At 37.2% G+C, this 17518-nt stretch overlaps 3 protein-coding genes across 5 annotated transcripts; all 3 read right to left on the bottom strand.

Moving 5' to 3' along the window:
- Positions 1-519: 519 nt before the first annotated feature.
- On the bottom strand, positions 520-2405 carry LOC126802218 (toll/interleukin-1 receptor-like protein). Its single transcript, XM_050529810.1, has 2 exons — positions 1858-2405; positions 520-1246 (listed from the first exon to the last, which is right to left on the bottom strand). The coding sequence occupies exons 1-2, from the start codon at positions 2346-2348 to the stop codon at positions 778-780; spliced, it is 960 nt and encodes a 319-aa protein (XP_050385767.1). The 5' UTR covers positions 2349-2405; the 3' UTR covers positions 520-777.
- Positions 2406-9237: 6832 nt separating this feature from the next.
- Positions 9238-12427, bottom strand: LOC126802419 (uncharacterized). Of its 3 annotated transcripts, XM_050530044.1 has the most exons (9): positions 12398-12427; positions 11753-11915; positions 11531-11647; positions 11182-11329; positions 10995-11084; positions 10367-10421; positions 10107-10229; positions 9557-9613; positions 9238-9432 (listed from the first exon to the last, which is right to left on the bottom strand). In XM_050530044.1, the coding sequence occupies exons 2-9, from the start codon at positions 11902-11904 to the stop codon at positions 9308-9310; spliced, it is 867 nt and encodes a 288-aa protein (XP_050386001.1). In that variant the 5' UTR covers positions 11905-11915; positions 12398-12427; the 3' UTR covers positions 9238-9307. The 3 variants fall into 3 exon arrangements, with proteins under 3 accessions (XP_050386001.1, XP_050386000.1, XP_050386003.1); XM_050530043.1 differs by lacking the exon at positions 12398-12427 and having other exon boundaries at positions 11753-12095; XM_050530046.1 differs by lacking the exons at positions 9557-9613; positions 12398-12427 and having other exon boundaries at positions 11753-12104.
- Positions 12428-14097: 1670 nt separating this feature from the next.
- LOC126802379 (40S ribosomal protein S13) lies at positions 14098-16139 on the bottom strand. The gene is made up of 5 exons (XM_050529998.1): positions 16017-16139; positions 15828-15900; positions 15183-15321; positions 14913-15099; positions 14098-14323 (listed from the first exon to the last, which is right to left on the bottom strand). Exons 1-5 carry the CDS (start codon positions 16037-16039, stop codon positions 14290-14292), a joined length of 456 nt encoding a protein of 151 aa, XP_050385955.1. The 5' UTR covers positions 16040-16139; the 3' UTR covers positions 14098-14289.
- Between the last annotated feature and the right edge of the window lie 1379 nt (positions 16140-17518).

The following is a 17518-nucleotide window of genomic DNA, read 5'->3' on the forward strand; positions in this document are numbered from 1 at the left end:
GTTATTATAGGATTAGTACATGTTTCAAAATTATGGGATTTTGTTCCAAAGTTAAAATAGTCGGTAGAGTGATTATGTATCTATGACATAAAAAAAATAATGATTCAATCTTTTAATCTAAAAAAAATAAGAATCATGCATAAATACATACCGTATACTCATATAGCACGCGCTCAGCATCTTTACCCCAAAATCTCCTCCGCTGCCCATCCTCTTCAGCATCACATTCAATCTGCCTACCCATTTCCTGTAGTAAATCATGCATCTCAATCGCACCGGACTTTGAGATTGTTACAAGAGATCTATTAAATAGATTTATTATCCCGGGATAGGCATGAAAGTCACATTCGTCAAGAAATTTTGTGGCGTAGTCTAAATCTCTTCCTCGAAAAAAGCATGCCACATCTAAAAATATCTTCTTCTCCAAAGAATCTAGTTCATCAAAACTTCTTCTAAGCACATTTTGAATTTCCACATTGGGAATTTCTTCTAATTTGTTCAACTCCTTTTCCCACTCAATTGCACTCTTGTCAACAAGAAGACGTCCCATGACTTCAAGTGCTAGAGGCAAACCTTTAGCATAATTTACAACACGCTTTGATAGATGATTATGCTCTTCTGAGGGTTCGGTTGTTTCAAAGGCATACTGGCTCAAGAGTCCAGAGCTTCGGTTTCACTTAATAACTCAACAGAATACGAAGATGACGATCCCTAGTTGTTACAATTATTATGCTTCCTTCACCAAATGAAGATCCATCTAACCAAATGAAGATCCATCTAACCAAATGAAGATCCATCTAATAAGGGATCAATCTGCTCTCGTTTGTCTACGTCATCGAGAACTCTACGGTCTTTTAGCCCTTCCATTCTGTTATACCCCTCTTCCAAAGTGCCTATTTGATGCACTTGGTCAGAGTCCAACAAACGAGATAGAATGTATCGCAGCAGTCTTATTCCACCCTCCTGGAGGTGTATCTTGATTTTTTCTACAAAGCAACTACAATGAAACTGGGAACGAAGTCGGTTATAAACTGCCGTAGCAATGGTAGTTTTACCGATGCCGCCCATTCCCCAGATTCCTACTTTGCGAACTTTATATATCTGATCATGAAAAGGCGGTACTAGTTTCATTATTTGTATGCGTGACTCAATTCCAACCAAACCACTCTCTTTACTACTTGACGATATGCGAAGCAACTTGTTAAAGACACTTTTTACAACATCATCAATTAGCCTGACATCGTCTCTGCAAAATTTGACAGACAAAAAAAAAAGTTAAATGCAATATTGCAAAAGTCCAAGCAAGACAGAAAATAAGTATAAAATTTTAAATTGAAATATGCGCGTATAATGATGTACTCTTTTTTGAAATGGAAATGATGTACTCTAAGAAGTGATAAAACGGTTGACCCCGTTGACGTTTGCCACATTTAACTTGGATAGATACCCAGACCCAAAAAAAAAAGATACCCAGTTCTTCTATAGTGCATTCTCCATTCTTGGGCACACTCCCCCATTCCTAATTTCTATAGCAAAGAAATTGGCAAAGGCAACATCCATTCCGTACCCAGAGCCCAGATTGAAGAACAAACCTTCTTTTTTCTTCTTCAATCTGAATTGAATCTCAGATTTGATAATCAGAGATTCAGAGATAGAGGGTTTAAAATTCAGGTGATGAAAGGAATTAACAACCCAGATGGTGTATCAGAGAAGAGCAGATTTCCAGAACCTATATGCGTACAAATTATTTAAGTTATGAATGATTAACGACCGACCAACTAATTAACTTGGGTTCTAATAAATAGCTACAAAACTTGCAAACTTGAATTAACGAGCTGAGGAGGAAGAGTCATTTACTGATAATCGTTGGAATAAGATCCAGATATGTTGGAGGCTTCCCTTAAAGCGGTTCTCCAGCTCTGCAGTTCCTCGTTGTCCTTTCCATGGCGTTGTTCGTGCTTGTCAAAAGCTTCGGCAAAACTTCCCTTCTGGTAACGAACGTCGGATGGTTCTACATCGTAGAAAATGGGAAGCACAACCTGCTGCTTCTGCGGCGCCTTATTGCATTCCATGATCTTGACCAGTTCCTTCAAGCACCATATGGAAGACGCGTAGTTTTTAGAGAAAACTACAATCGAAATCTTTGATTCGGCAATGGCTTTCAGTAGATCCGATATGTCATCGCCTTTTCTGAGATTTTCAGTGTCAAGGTAGGCACTGACTGCTTTCCGTTCCAGAGCTCCGTGGAGATGACAGACAAAGCTCTTTCGAGTGTCGGGGCCTCTAAAACTGAGGAAGACATTTGTGGAAGAGGAGGAGGAAGGTCTGGAACTGGAAGGATCATCCATTAGAGATCATCAACTGATGGAATTATCATGTATGAGTCTGTTTGATTATATGAACCATTGTAAGTAGGCCTCCAACTTGCATTTATAAGAACTCGGACACATCTACATGCATCTATATCTTCATCCATGTTCCATGAAAATGCCTTGCACAACAAATAGCTTCAAGGAAGAGGGGCCGAAGGCGCGGCGAAGCTGTGAAGTGTGGCTGTCTGATGAAAGTTCCGAAGACGAGACCTACAACCTTACCTTGTGCCCTTTCCCATGTGACATGCCGTGTCCTACTCCAATTTGAGGGGCCAACAAATTATCAAATACTCCTCCTTCGACCCAACTATCGTGGGAAAAATGTATGGTATACGCTGTATCATCCAACTGCACAAACACGCCACCACCACTGCGTGTAGAAAATGACAGTTCTTGCCAGCCATTGAGCACCTGTTGTATGGTGTACAACGATGTACACCTGACGAACCCACTAACGTGTTCATATTCATGTAATTGACTAGACATGGACACCCAAACTGATTTAGCACTGCCAAATGATGCATTTAGGAATAATATGTCACTAAAACTAGTGTACATCCAAGGTTTCAATACACTGAACAGTCTGAATGATTTCTTAGGGATGCAAACATCATTCAATTTTAATAAACTCCATCTCATAAGTTTGATATTTGTATGATAAAATAATGTATCACTGTCGTAAACACAATTTCAATTTATTAAATACTCTTTCATCGAAAAACAAATACTTATCATATACTATAATTAGGTTTTGTTCCTATATACAGCGTGTTACTGAATAAAGTATGTTCCAACTTCCAACCGAAGAGAATGTCATGGAAACTTAGGCCTTGGGTAGTGTTGAGCTCAATTAACACATTTTCCACAATACACCGAAAGCTTCAAAGATTTTCGATGATGGATGAAGACCTACAAAAAAAGGATGAAGACCTAGACTCTCTTGTCAAAAAGAAAGAAGAGAAAATGTGAAAACATGGAAATGATGGAATGATTGCTCCATGAAGTTTAAGACATTACTGTTTCCATGTGATATGAGATTATGAGGTGCTTCGCTTTACCGACACTTTTTTTGTTACACGCTTTACAACTAGAGAGTTTTTTTATCAATATCTACTAAATTGATATCTAGACCTCATTCTTTTTTCATATCAATGACGCATGTGAAATGCTAAAAAGACAACATAAATTTAAATATAAATTAAAAGAAATAAAATAAAAATTTATTTTCAACTCTCAATCAACTTCATCAATATAAATTTTAAGGAGGAGAAAAGTTCGTAATTATTACTTTATTTAGATTTTGAATTTTGAATATTCTATATACGTATATTAGTTTATTCAACTCAAGAGTTAACCAATAAATCTGTTGATTCCTCTGCTTTGATCCACCACCGTGATACATACTAGAAGCTTTTTTTGTTTTCAAGGAATGGGTTACACATAGCTAGGCATCATTCAATTATCCCTTCAATTATTATTACTTTTTCAGGGAAAACAAAATGAAGGCAATGCATCTAGTCAAATGGAGATGGATTGGAGTCTACAAAAGACTACACCAATGAATTCACTACTACTCAGGTGAGTGTTGAATATTACTAATAATTATATATGGAAAAGTTTGGAATATATATATATATAATTACTTGGATTGAGAATTGTATGGAAAAATCCAAAGATAATAATATACATGTGGTTTTTGCAGTTTTTCGAGAGTACAATTAATTTAATAGGTTCAATATGTTGGTATGAAGAATAATATGGTGAATTAATTCAACGGGTTCGATATGTTGGATGCGACAATTGAGATTATCTTTGGTGGAACTAAAGAGATTGAAATTGGTCAAAAGACGCTTCAACATTCAAACTCTGGATTTGCATCAAAAAAATATTGGATGTATTTTCCAGAAATGGGGCATTTGATTGCAACATGTTATGGTATCCTGATATATATATATATATATATAAGACGCGCAATGCCTAATATTCTTCCTCTTCGTTGACCATGAAATTGGATCGTTCAGTAATAATGAGCTTAAAGAAATTGGAATTGGCTTCGTGAATGGGAATCACTTTGTGCATGTAAGTCATATTTCTCTACTGTATAATTTTTGCTTATTCTACATTTCTACTATATATTGTAATTTACGTACTCATTATCTTGTCAATTGTTTACAGTTAAAATTGTCTGTTGGACACCCATTGCCGACTGTTGTACCGGATTGGGAAAGAAATGCTGATATCAGAGTTCGACATTTGCCCTCTACATATCGAAACCGACTTGATCGTTTCAATGAAATTTGTCCAAGAACTATATATCCAGAATTATTCACAATCGATGATTAAGTAAAATTTGTCATTTTGAAATGTTATATAATTTGTAGGCAGTGACTAATGTATTTTCTAAAATATGATGCTCGTGCACTCAGTTGTTTTCTTTTATGGTTTTTAACTTCTAATTACATTAAGTTAATTTTCGATTCCACCACATTTTTCATCATTGATGAGATTAAAGAACTTGAAGATAAATATATTTAATGATGTACTGTAATCAAACAAACAGAATCCCGACAAAAGTTAAGGATTTATTGAACAAATATCATTGTCAAATGTTCAAAATTAAAGGAGGTCCAATCAACAATTTTAGAGGTCTAAATAACATTTTATTCATTTAATTAGACTATGGGCATTTTGAGAAAAAATTGGAGGTCTAAATGGAATTTTACTATATTGAAAAAGCAAATTGGAAGTCCACTCATCAAGGAGGTCTTGGTGTCAATATAACAGATATGAATAGAAGCTCTCTTGCAACTATCCTACTAGATACGAACCTGCGCGTTGCCGCGGGCCAATTCCCCAAAATTTTGGTTCAATAAGAGACATGAACATTGCTGAACATATAGCTTAGAACAAGCAGTTAATAACAACTGTCAAGGAGTTACAAAAAAAAAATTTGCTCCGGCTTTTCAAAATCCAAAACCTAGGGATTTGTGTGTAGGGCGGCGGCGACCTCCGGTCTTCTGCCTACTTTGGCTCTAATCTTGTCGCTCCTCCTGGGGTAGGCGTGCGTAGGAGTCCTCGGCCTCAGATTGGTGGTGAATTTGGTGTGACGCGATGTGGATCTGGTGACGCTTGCAGGTGCATCTAAGTGCCCAAGCGACCATCTGGATCTGGCGACGGGGGTGAGGAGGAGTTCTAGATCTGGGTGGTTCCTCTTCGTCGATCTCATCTTCTAATTGCTCTGAGTTCCAGGACAGATCTCGACTTAGCTTTGGCCGAGGAGGCTTCAAGGTAACCACATCTTGGCTTGACGGAGTGAGGAGGTGATCTGAAGCAGAGAATGTCGACTGCTTTGTTATTCGAGGCGGCAACTGGTGGTTTTGTTTCTCAAAGGTTGTGCAAGACTTTCAATTGTATTCGGGCTATCTTTAGTGCGGCGTTCCATCTTCCCAAGCGGTATTCGTAACAGCGGCAACACCTTGAGTCATCCCTAAGGTCTAGTCATGGCCCTCACATTGGCCAAGGAGCCGGATTGAGTTAGTAGCGCCGACCATGGTGGGCAGGATCCGGTAAGATCTGTGTGTGATTAGGGTTTTTGGGTTTTTTGGCCTTGGCTTATTGGGCTACTTGTTTGATAGGCTAGGCCTATTTTCCCATTAGCGTCTTCTCTCAAGCTGGTGTAGCTGGATTTCGGAGGCCATGGACAAATCCTTCTCTAACCCTGGGCTGCATGCGATTATTTCAGGGCCGAGTATGTTTTGCTCGGTTTTGTTTTGATGTTGTTACTCTTGGGTTAGATGAGTTATTGTTGTTCTTTCTTTTTGATTGAACTTTGTTATATCCATTTGTTCCAAACTTTTGGAGTCGTTGTTTTACATTTATTGCCTAGTTGGCTAGTGCCTACTAGGTGCCGGCTTAGGGGTATTTTGTCACCTGAATGCATGATCCTTGTGATCCTTATGAGCCTTGTGCTTAGATTGGCTTATGCCAAGTGAATTCATTTCACTGTTCTAAAATATAAAAAAACGTTGTTGAACATACATGTATAACGGTTTCAAGATAGTGAGGCTAATCTTCCTACAGTATGGTATCCACCATCTGCAAGATACCATGCAATTGTGGCTCCTGGCTAATCTACCCAAGCAGGTCGGCTCAAATATATGTAGGATGAAACAATGATGAGAAAATTATGTGCAGCTTCATACGACTGAGTTGAACATCCTTTTTCTTGCTTTAAACATGTATTTTCCTAATATTCCAATTTCGTTCTCAATTGGATTGATCTAAAGGAAACTTAGTTTCTTACCATTTTTTTCAACCAACTACAGTTCCACAATGAACATTCACTTACCATACTAACCATATTTCATGAGTTTTTTTTTACCAATTGTTCAATTTCAGGCTTTACAGATGTCCAGCCAGCCTCAACACAATCCATAGAAATATTGCAATAATTTTGTATCCAACATTAGATGATGAGATGATAGTTTGGCTCAGTTAAAAGACCAAATGAACTCAGGTAGTCATAATGTAATGCACCATTGCAATATTCCAGGTTCTTTCAACTTAATTGAAGCTAAAGAGAACAAAAATTTCATAATCTAACTAAAAATCTTGCTGACAAAACTACAACATCAATTTTGTTCACCAAACTTGCACCTCATAAGCTTAGAATTGACCAAATGGCACAAAATAGTGAGAAAACCATACAAACAACCAACAAATTAGTTTAATCTGCTGTAAATGAAACCAATAGAACAAAGAAAGGCAACTTGAGGTGTAATTGGACTCCAGTGAATTCCTTATTGGTCTAACTTTGACTTTTAATCAACTTTGGAGGTAAAGTTGCGATCTATGAGAAGAAACATATACATATAGTTGTATAATTCTCTAATCAAATATTGGAATCATTTTCCATTGTTGTTTCTCTGAAGCTGAAATTCTAATTTTCCAAAAGTTGTCAAAGAGAGCCATTTAGTTTTCATTTGGAAAAGAAAAGAATGAATCTAGTAAGCAAGTTTTAGACAAATGGCATGGTATGAATATCAATCCAATGTAGACCATATAGCATGACTTATGAATCAAAACTTCAAGTGAAGAACAATGAGAAAGACAACCAATTATATAAATTGGAAAACGTGTACCTCCACAGTTCGATTCAACGGAAGAAACTGCCTAGGTGTCAATGCTTATTGAGCACGACTAGTTTGATCTATTTCTTCTTCCCCCCCCCCCCCCCCACTATTTCTATTAATAAGTGTCAAAAGTAAGGAGTATAATCTAATATTGTTAAAAAAATAAAACTAACAATAGACAACAAAACTCAAATTAACATTCTGCCTAGATTTGTTAACAATTTACATTTCCACAATGAACTTCTAATCAAGTTGCCACATAAATGGTCTCTTTATATGTCAACAATTTGTTCCCAATTGATGTCCAATACTGGAAAAAATCAACCAACCTTAACCAGACTTGAGCATCGAGTTGGATCAAATTACGACAACATCCTTGCAACATTGTTCTATCAAGATTCTGAGACCAACTTTATTTCCAAACCTGTACCAAAAGATATTGTGATTAACCATACGATCATTTTAACTGAGATTGCGTACTGCTAAAGAGAGATGAACTCATAAACAGACGCATTAAATTACAAAAAACAAGTGGACATTTGTTCCCTTAAGATACGTGTTCTGTATATAATTTATTGGTTATCCAATTGGAAAAAGAAGGTATGCAGCATTCTATCATCTAAGAGTTGTCTTTCCTAGCTGTTTTAGAATTATAACTAGTTCTTATAAATTTGAGCTTTGTATCAAGTTAAGGTGAGATTTAAATATTGAGATTATTGTTTTCTTAAATCTCCGGTTCTCTATACTTTAATTTCAGTAGTGTTTCTTAATCTTTCGTTAGTTCAAAAACATGAGCAAATTCATCAGCAAATTAATGTAGTGCTCTACTAAATTTTTTTTAAACCCACAAGAATGGAGTTTAGACTGTCAAAATGGGAGAGAAATTAGCTAAATAGGACAGAGGAGCTGGAAAATGCTATATCCAATTAAGTGATAGTGGACAACCACATTGGAAAAACACACAATGTTCTCACAATAATTTTATATATATAAGAAATGGTGAGAGCTAGAAGAAAAAAAATTACTGTGCCTGGTGCTTGTGGAAAAAATACCTTGCTTTCTTTTTTTTGATGGCTGGAATCCAGTAAGATTCTGATCATTTTGATTCATCATTTTTCACTGGTTCCACCCATCAAAGAAATAAAGCAAAGAATTGATGTTGGAATTTGGCCAACAGATGATGGGGTTAGTTCTCTTGAGGCCGCAAATCAGTAAAATATTTTTGCTGCAATAGCTGATGGGCGATTGTTGATTCCAGATGCATGCTACTTCCGGTGAAGCACAAGCACACAGTCGCAACTGTCTTTGTGCCTAGTGCTTGGCACAAGCTTTTCTTTGCTTGCTATTTTGGATGGACTATTTTTGTGTATCCCTTCACTGATTCCACCCATCAAATAAAACAAGCAAAGAATTTTCGAATTTGGCCTAAAATCCAAGGTTCTAAAAAACGCTAGGCGTTAGTCGGGCGGACAGCTAAAAACTAGCGCCCAGAGGATTAATCGGGGATTAATCGGCCCAAAATTGAGGCGGCCAAGGGTCTCCGAGCGCCTAGGCGGTCCTAGGCGGGAATTTTTAGAACATTGCTAAAATCAGAGAACTCCCTTGAGGAATATATGAAACACTCTTGAAGTAGCGATTCAAATGTTGAGCATCAAACGCAGCAATTTCATTTCCATTGATACGGAGGGAAGGGCATTGGTAAACTTGTGAAGAGAACTGCTACATCGCACCTATGAAGGAAAACAACCCTTTCTATTCAACATCGTTCAGAATATAAATACATGACCACACAACAGTCCAACTTCAAAAAGCTATAGGCTTTCTGCCAGGCCACGATTCTATTTTCTCGAAGTATTTGACTGGAACAACACCATCAAAGCCTTCAGTTAAGATCACCTTGTTGTCAGAAATGTAGAACTTCATTCCCTCTGAAATACAAAGTGAATGAACATAGTCAAGAGAAACCTCGGTATTTATCCTGAATGCATAGACATCATTAGAAAAAAAAAAGTAATGAAGAATTAATTATTGTGAGATTTGATCAAAGTTTACCAGCTAAAGCTTTTCTCATATCAAGAAAGATTAAAATGTTAATATCCCGTCTCATGCCTGAAGACCAGATTAATTTAACTATCAGCATTCACACAATGTGTAAAAATAATAAAAATGTTAAATAGATAAAGAAGAATTGCCATAAATATTTAAATTGTTTAGGACTAAAATGAACAACCCATCAGATAAACCTTAAAATGCACAGTTTGTTCCCAAGCATACTACTCATCATGAATAACAATGTCAATAACAGCCTCTCATACATTCCAATCTGGAGAAGTTATTATTTCCCTTGCTAATTATTCTAATAATTCCTAAAGAATTTACACCCTTGAATTTAGGTTCACAGCACCCTAGTACATTCCAATTGCAATTTATATTTAAAATCTAGATTTCAAATTCCTTTCCTTGGTTATCAGTATTTACCTCTTTTTAAGGAAGCAGGTGCTGATAGAAAAGTTATGATTAGACCCCAAAAGATGTGACTGGCCAAAAGCAATCAAATGAATACCAAAACAGACAATTAGATAACAGTTTTAGCAAACATTACCGCTGATCACTTCCCCATCTGTTGGCAATCCACTTGCGAAGTGTACATGCAATCTTGTCATGCACTTTAGACCAGACTCTAATATTGAATCCAAATTCTTCCTATAAGTTCCATGGACGCACACTGCAGATTAGGAAAAAGAAAAGGCAATAAAGCAAACCATTCCATATGAAACACTACCGATTCCTTTCATTGAGACAGAGAAGATATTGACCAAGAATGCAAGAAAAATGGGGACTAAAACACTCGCAAGAAATAACCTGGAACTTCTTCAAAGGATAGGATTGGCTTTAATAATCTTTCAGTTTCAACTATCTGCCAATTTGCAAAGAGGAAAAAAATGAACATATACAATGTCAAAGCGAACCTGTATGGGGTTGAGGCTAAATAAAAAAAATACACATATAATAAATGGTTTTCTTGTAAAATAAGGACATAATGAGTTAAATCATAACGCTAGTACAAACAAGTATGGATCCAGGGAAGAGAAAATAAAAGACCATAAAACAAAAGCAACATTCTTTATTTCAGGAAAAAAAGAAGAAGCAAAATTCATATATGGGTTCAGAATAAGCATCAGTGTCCACGTTGAACAGAAGGTGTGAAACAAATGCTATACCAATATTTGGAGTAGGAAATTAAAGCTCTGAGATGAAGAATCCTTTCGACTTGAATGAATCACAATTAAACCGCCATATTACTAAATTATACTGCATAATGCGTCCCTATTCAAAAGATTACATGGAAATACTACTTCATATGCAGTGAATAACAAAAGGCAAGAAAGTAGTTCAAATTGTAGCGTGTATCCAAATGGTAGGCATCTCTATTAAAGGGGCTAAATATATCAAACATCAAAAACTATGCAAGACAAACGAGAACAATTACCGTTGTCGAGTGGCCTTGATTCGCACGTATCAAAAGTTCTGCATTTTCTTCCAAGAGGCTGAAACGCTGCTTATTATCCCTTCTGACAGCCTGCAAAGAAGATTCCAATTACAAAATCTTCCAACCAAAGAAATCACCTACACGACAAATGACTCTTTATTAAGGATTAGAGAAAGCTGAGACCAACCTCCTTAATCTCATCAACAGTATGTGAGCTCAGCGGAATATTAGCAAAGGTCTTCAAGTTCAGCCTCAAAAGATCATGAACCTTCACAAATCCATCACTCCGCATATCCAAATTCAACTCCGAAGCCATATGGCGCAATATACGTGTCCTACAAAACCCAAAGAACAGTCTAAATCATATAAACATCTAACATCCCCACACCAATGAGCTGCATCACCCCTCCAATACACATTCTAATCATGTAAAAGTTTATCCCAAGAGCACATGAAAATGGAATCAACCTAATCATCTTATCCCAATATACAGAACAAAGGAACGTAAGAAATGAATTTCATTTCGTAACGCTTACAGTAATCGACCCAGTGCATCTACTCTATCTTTGCCTGAGCCGCCGCTGCCGCGGCCGCTGCCCCTTCCTCCTCCGCCGCCGCGGCCACTCGATCTCTCCCTACCACCACCACCATCACTGCCAAATAAAGCCAATTGATCAGTGACAAAGAAACACCAAAATTGCAATGCAAAATTTGATCAGAAATCACCAATGTGTACATGAACAGGGAAAGAAGCCTACCTTGTATTATTACGAGCAAAAGCGGCGAAGGAATTGGTGCTGGTGGGTCTGTTGTCCATGAAGAGAAGGGCGAGAGATTTAGGGCTACGTGGAAGGAAAGCACGACAGTAGCGCAGAATTTGAAGGTGACCCTGGCTCACCGTCGCCCACATCAATCAGGATTCTGAACAAAGCAGAATTTGAAGGAGAGAATTTTTGTTTTAACTGGGTAGCCCTAGAACAGTAATGAGAAAATAAAGGGTCCAAACTTGCGAACCCTAAGTTGAACACCACAGTTAACTATGTCACCGAGATAAAAATAACTCTGAAATAAGCCTTTTGGGTTAATTCTTTTCACCAATTTCACTGGAAGCTAAACAGAGGGTTAACCCCTAAAACCCTACTTTTTTAGAAACAGCAAAACTGGGTAGTCACAATTCCAGAACAGAGAATTTAAGAGAATCCGAATAACATCACAGAATTAAATTAACAAGCAATTACAAACTAACCAAGATACCCTAAACCCAGAATAACTTCAAACAAACAAAAAAAATCAAAATAACAAACAATAATACAAAGCAAACATCACAAAATCGTGTATGAAGGCCACGACGCGTGTCAGTCACTGAATTTGTTGAGTAATTTGAAGGGGGAGTGAGGACTTACAGAGAAGCAAAGAGGTGGAAGCGTACGGAGAGATCCAGAAATAAATGTCGGCTTTTTATATCATCCAGAAATAAATGTCTTTTGTTTGCAACGACGCCGTTTGGAAAACGGAAAAGATACGCCCATCCTTGTAAAAGTAGATTCAAAGGATGGATTGTTCAGACGGCGTTAAAGTTGGTAGTTCACGACCCGCCTCGACGAGGCTTATATAAGTCGGGTGCAAATTTATCTGGTCGGGTGGAGAAACCGACCCATTTCGAATTGAGACAGAAAAGCTAAATTTGTTTTATGTAAACGGATATCAGCCATCGGATTAAAATTCGGTGGATCTAACGGTAGCTGTGCAATTGTAGCTGAACAGGACTGTACTAATAATTATCAGCCTTCTTCTCTCTTAGATCCTAATCTTTAATCGTAAACCCTCAATTTCTTTCCTAATGGCGATCCGCGTCACCCTAAGCTTCTCCGGCTACGTGGCCCAAAACCTAGCCTCCTCCGCCTCGCCCAAAGGTCCTCCACCACCCGCCCGATCATGTCCGCCTTGTTTTCCGTTCTCTCCTCTGGCGGCTCCGTCTCTCTGTAACAGAATTCCGGAAGGCTATGTGTTTGTGATGGGGGATAATCGGAACAGCAGTTTTGATTCTCACAATTGGGGTCCCCTTCCTGTCAAGAACATTCCTGGAAGATCAGTGTTTCGCTACTGGCCTCCCTCCAAGGTTTCCGACATTATGCAGGAATCACATGTAGAAAAATCTGTTGCGATTTCTTGAGGCATTGGCATTGGCCCCTGCTGCAGGTCTTGTGTTTAGAAATGTGAGAACATAAAAAAGATGAAGCTGATTGTTTCGTCTGTTATCTTTTCAATCAATTGTTGTTCTTCTGTCTTTTGGGAGGTTCAGATGCCGCAGTGCATTACAGTACCAGCAGGTTTGAGGGACCGAATGACTGAACTTCAGGCGAACGTCGCAGCTGGTGGGAGAGGGATTGATGTGGAGAAGAGAGTATCAGGAGATGGATGAATGGATGTTCTACCTTCTCAAACGAACATAGTGGATAAAAAAGTGGTACATTTTAGCTCGGTAGCAACATTGATTTTTTTTTTTTTTGCCAAATAAATTATCTCCCTCTCTCTCAAAAGAAACCCTCTTGCTCCAATTTCATGTTCTTTTAGTTAAGAAAGCCTTCAACTTTAATCTCAAACAAAACTTTGACGCAAAACTAAGAATCGCAAGGGATCAACCCCAGCACGATTTGAATTTTGGTGAAACCAGATGTTTTCGGTTATAGTAGAGAACTAGAAATTCTTTAACGGTTGTAGACTTGAAGAAGGAAAAATTATTTGCATGGATGGTTGAAGACTTTGAAGACAACTCAAAAACTACACTGGTTATTATCTCAAAGTGAAAACTGCTTAACATGCCTGCTGCCAAGGTCGATGACTTGATGTTTAAGAATCTGCTTGATCAGCTTTGTTGATTTGGCAAAGTCGAGCCAGAATTAGTCCCAGCGAGCGCTGTAAAGAGCGCCTTATAGTGAATTCTAGCAAGAGAAAATAGAGGTCCAGTAATTCTAGGACCTTCTCATGACAAAAATGAAATATTAAACATCTAAATCGGTACGACTCCGAGGAAGCATGGTGAATAAATCAGAAGGGCAACAATTATTTAAAGGTGCATTAAACTAATGTGAATCTTTGAATCCATCCATGCAAAACATCCTCATTTAAATGATGGTAACACAGTACACTTGATGTAAATATTCAACCGTACACACACTACCAAGGACTGTTCTGCCTTAATGATTCTGATGTAGTTCAGGAAACCAAAAGAAAATAAACAAAAATTCCTGCTCATTTAGAAGTACACCCAAAACTGTTCCCAATCATATCAAACCTAAGCCACAAGAGTGCTGGCGGTGGTAGACTCACTGCAAGAACAAGAATATATAAGAACTTTAGTTACTACAACCATGAACAAGAACAATGATAAATTTCATTCAACCAAGCAGCAAATCAATGCCTTACTTGTCATGCAAATTATTGGTCAATGGAAAATAACAAGAAATTTGAATACAGGACCACATTGAAGTATTAAAAGTTATACCAGACACTAAACTAAGGAATTCATCGTGAATGCTTTGCCCTCAATGAAACAAAAAACTACAAAATTTTATGGCAAAAACCAAACACAATTACTTGAAGCAGTTGAATAGATTTCAAATTGGCTATATTCAGCAAAAATGTAAATATGTTCTTCAGAAAGGAAAGGCGACATCAATCACACAACATGCTATACAGACTACCAACCATAAAATTTTCATAAAAAATAGATTTTACACCCGAGGTGAAAGTAATTGATCAACCCTTCAGGCATCACCATATTAGCACAATCTAATCTAGCCACTTAAGCCCACAAATCAGACAATGCCAAGATATTCAGCAATAAAATTCATTTAAATGTCTTTATGTGAGCAAATAAAAGCAATGAGAAGTATCCTCAACGAAAGGAAAACTTACTATTTCCAAACTGGTGGAAGCTTCTTTGTCTTCTTGTAATAGCGGGCAAGGCGATGGATTCTGCTCTCAACCAGGATCAACCTGAACTTGGAATCCTTATCCTTCCTGTTCCTCTCCAAATGCTTCCTGATGGAGACTGCCTTCTTGATGAGGTGGTACAAATCCTCTGGAATTTCAGGGGCAAGACCTAACACAGCACAATGAAAAGATATTATTACTCACATCACCCAAAGAAAACACAACGAAATGACAACCTAAAAATATACACACCATGGGCCTTGAGAATACGCAATATCTTGCTGCCAGTAACACTCTTCACCTGAGCAATCCCATGAGAATCACGAAGGATGACACCAATTTGAGAAGGTGTCAGACCCTTCTTGGCAAACTTGCAAATGTTCTCCTCAACCTGAAACCCAAGTGAAATTGGTGAACTTGTTACCTATAGCAATTAAATCAACCCATGAAGATATGGCAATGATAAACACAAAGCAATAAAACTTTCTACAGTTGATAGTCTAATCATTAACAAGAGTGTAAGCATCATAGCGAGCCAAGAGCAGATTGAGACAATGGACTGGCTTTCTGAGATGCTATAATTTACTATCAGGTCCTATCTTGAACAATAAAATCCGAGACACCCTTCCGAAGTCTGCACTAGATCACACAGCCCTCGTCGTCTCATGAGGACCTTTACATATGCATTACAACCACAGTAAAATCCACATTTCCATTATATCTATCTATTAAGAATCTAAATACAGAGACTTTACGCTATTAAACTAATTGATTGATCATCAAGGTATCTAATCTAGTAATTACAATAATTACAAAACTGAGCTAAAGATTCAAACTTTGAATAACTAAACAAATCATAACACAATCAAATTAAGATTAAGAGATGAAATTGCTTACGTCCTGAGTAGAGATCTTCAACCAGCTAGGAGGGGTCCTCCTGTAGGGCAGAGCCGAAGCCGAAATACCCTTACTGAAACCAAAACATCCACCAAAAAACGATCAGGCCGGAGAAATCAACGGCCCCGGAGAAGGCTTCGCCGGAGCTGAATACAGTGATCAAAACAGGAGAATAAGAGAAGAACGAACCCTCTGCTGTGCATTCGCCCCATGGTGAAAGCCTTGTTGTGGTCGCCGCGCCGCCGCTACCGGTTAGGTCTGAGCTGCTCCACTCTCTCTCTCGTAGAGGAAACCCTAGTTGCCTTCAGGGAGAGTAAATATAAATATGGAGGGTGGTGGTGGCTAGGGTTCTTATGGGTTTGGTTTATTGCAGTTGAGTCCTTTGGTTTCTTTGATTTTACGGTTGGGGGTTTTAGGGGTTTATGGATTGGATCAAACTTGTTGGCTTTGTAATCTATCGGTTGGTTCTGCCCTTTGATGAATGGGCTATTCCAATGCAGCCCAAATTCAGAACAAAAATAAGATCACATAAATCACTGAATTAACATTTTTCTTTCTTGGATAAATCACAGAATTAATTTGACAGAAAATTAGGTGCATCTACGAAATGAAAAATATAAAGGTTTCGTTGGAGTACCATCATGTTGAGGACTAGTTGAAAAAAATCTAAATAATTTTTAATTAAACCTATTTTTCGGTCACATTTTTTCATCTCAACAATTTAAATTTTAAGAATATAATAGTAGATTAGATATACAAATTTTTAGCCAATTTAAAGATCGTGAATAGATTAAATGAATTAATGAACCCAAACTGTCAAATATGAACCATTCAAGTTCATAATAAGTAAACCACATGTAGGAATATCTTAACGATTGTCAATTTTGATGAAATTTTACATAAGTGATCTACTTATATATAACTAAAAATTAAACGGTCGATGTATGAATATAAAATTAAAAAGTGAGTGAATTAAAGAGTTCTTCAACAAGTCTTAAATAAGATGATATTCATTATAAAGGGCCCCATAAAAATAATTATATGTACATGTAATATAGTTTATGACGTAGTAGATGAGCTTTATATATTTGTACTTTAGTTAGAATGCGAAGTAAATTTGCCGACCACTATTCGTGTGCCCACTATTTTTAACTCATGACATGTGTCTTTTCCTAACTCATATTTAATAGTTGAGCAATTTGACACATGTCGTGAGTTTAAAAAAGTTGGCATAATATGAGTACAAAGTGAGCACAAAAATAGTGGTCAGAAAATTTATTTCCAGTTAGAATGTATCCTAAACTAATCTATTTTTAGGGGTCTTAAACTAATCTATTGATGTGGAAGTTGGTTTACCGTTGTAAAAAGTTGCTATGTACATTGATACATTCATGTATTGTACGCTAAATAGATTTGAGTATAGATTTGTCAGAAATTTCACCATTTTTGTTGATTGGGTCATTCCTTGTTATAGATATTTTTCGAGTCTCGTTTGTATTCGAGAGTTTAAGGTCTCTTATTGTATGTCAATTCATATGTGGTAAGTTTTTACTAGTTCCATTCTTCCACACACAAAAAAATCTGGGTCCCTCAAAAAATAAATTCAAAGCCTCTGTTTTATGAACTTCTCAATTGTTTTTGTCTGATACAGTAACATGTTATCTAGCTCATGTTATGTGTTTCTATCATAT

This window comes from Argentina anserina, chromosome 7 (genome assembly GCF_933775445.1).
Source record: "Argentina anserina chromosome 7, drPotAnse1.1, whole genome shotgun sequence".
Lineage (NCBI taxonomy): Eukaryota > Viridiplantae > Streptophyta > Magnoliopsida > Rosales > Rosaceae > Argentina > Argentina anserina.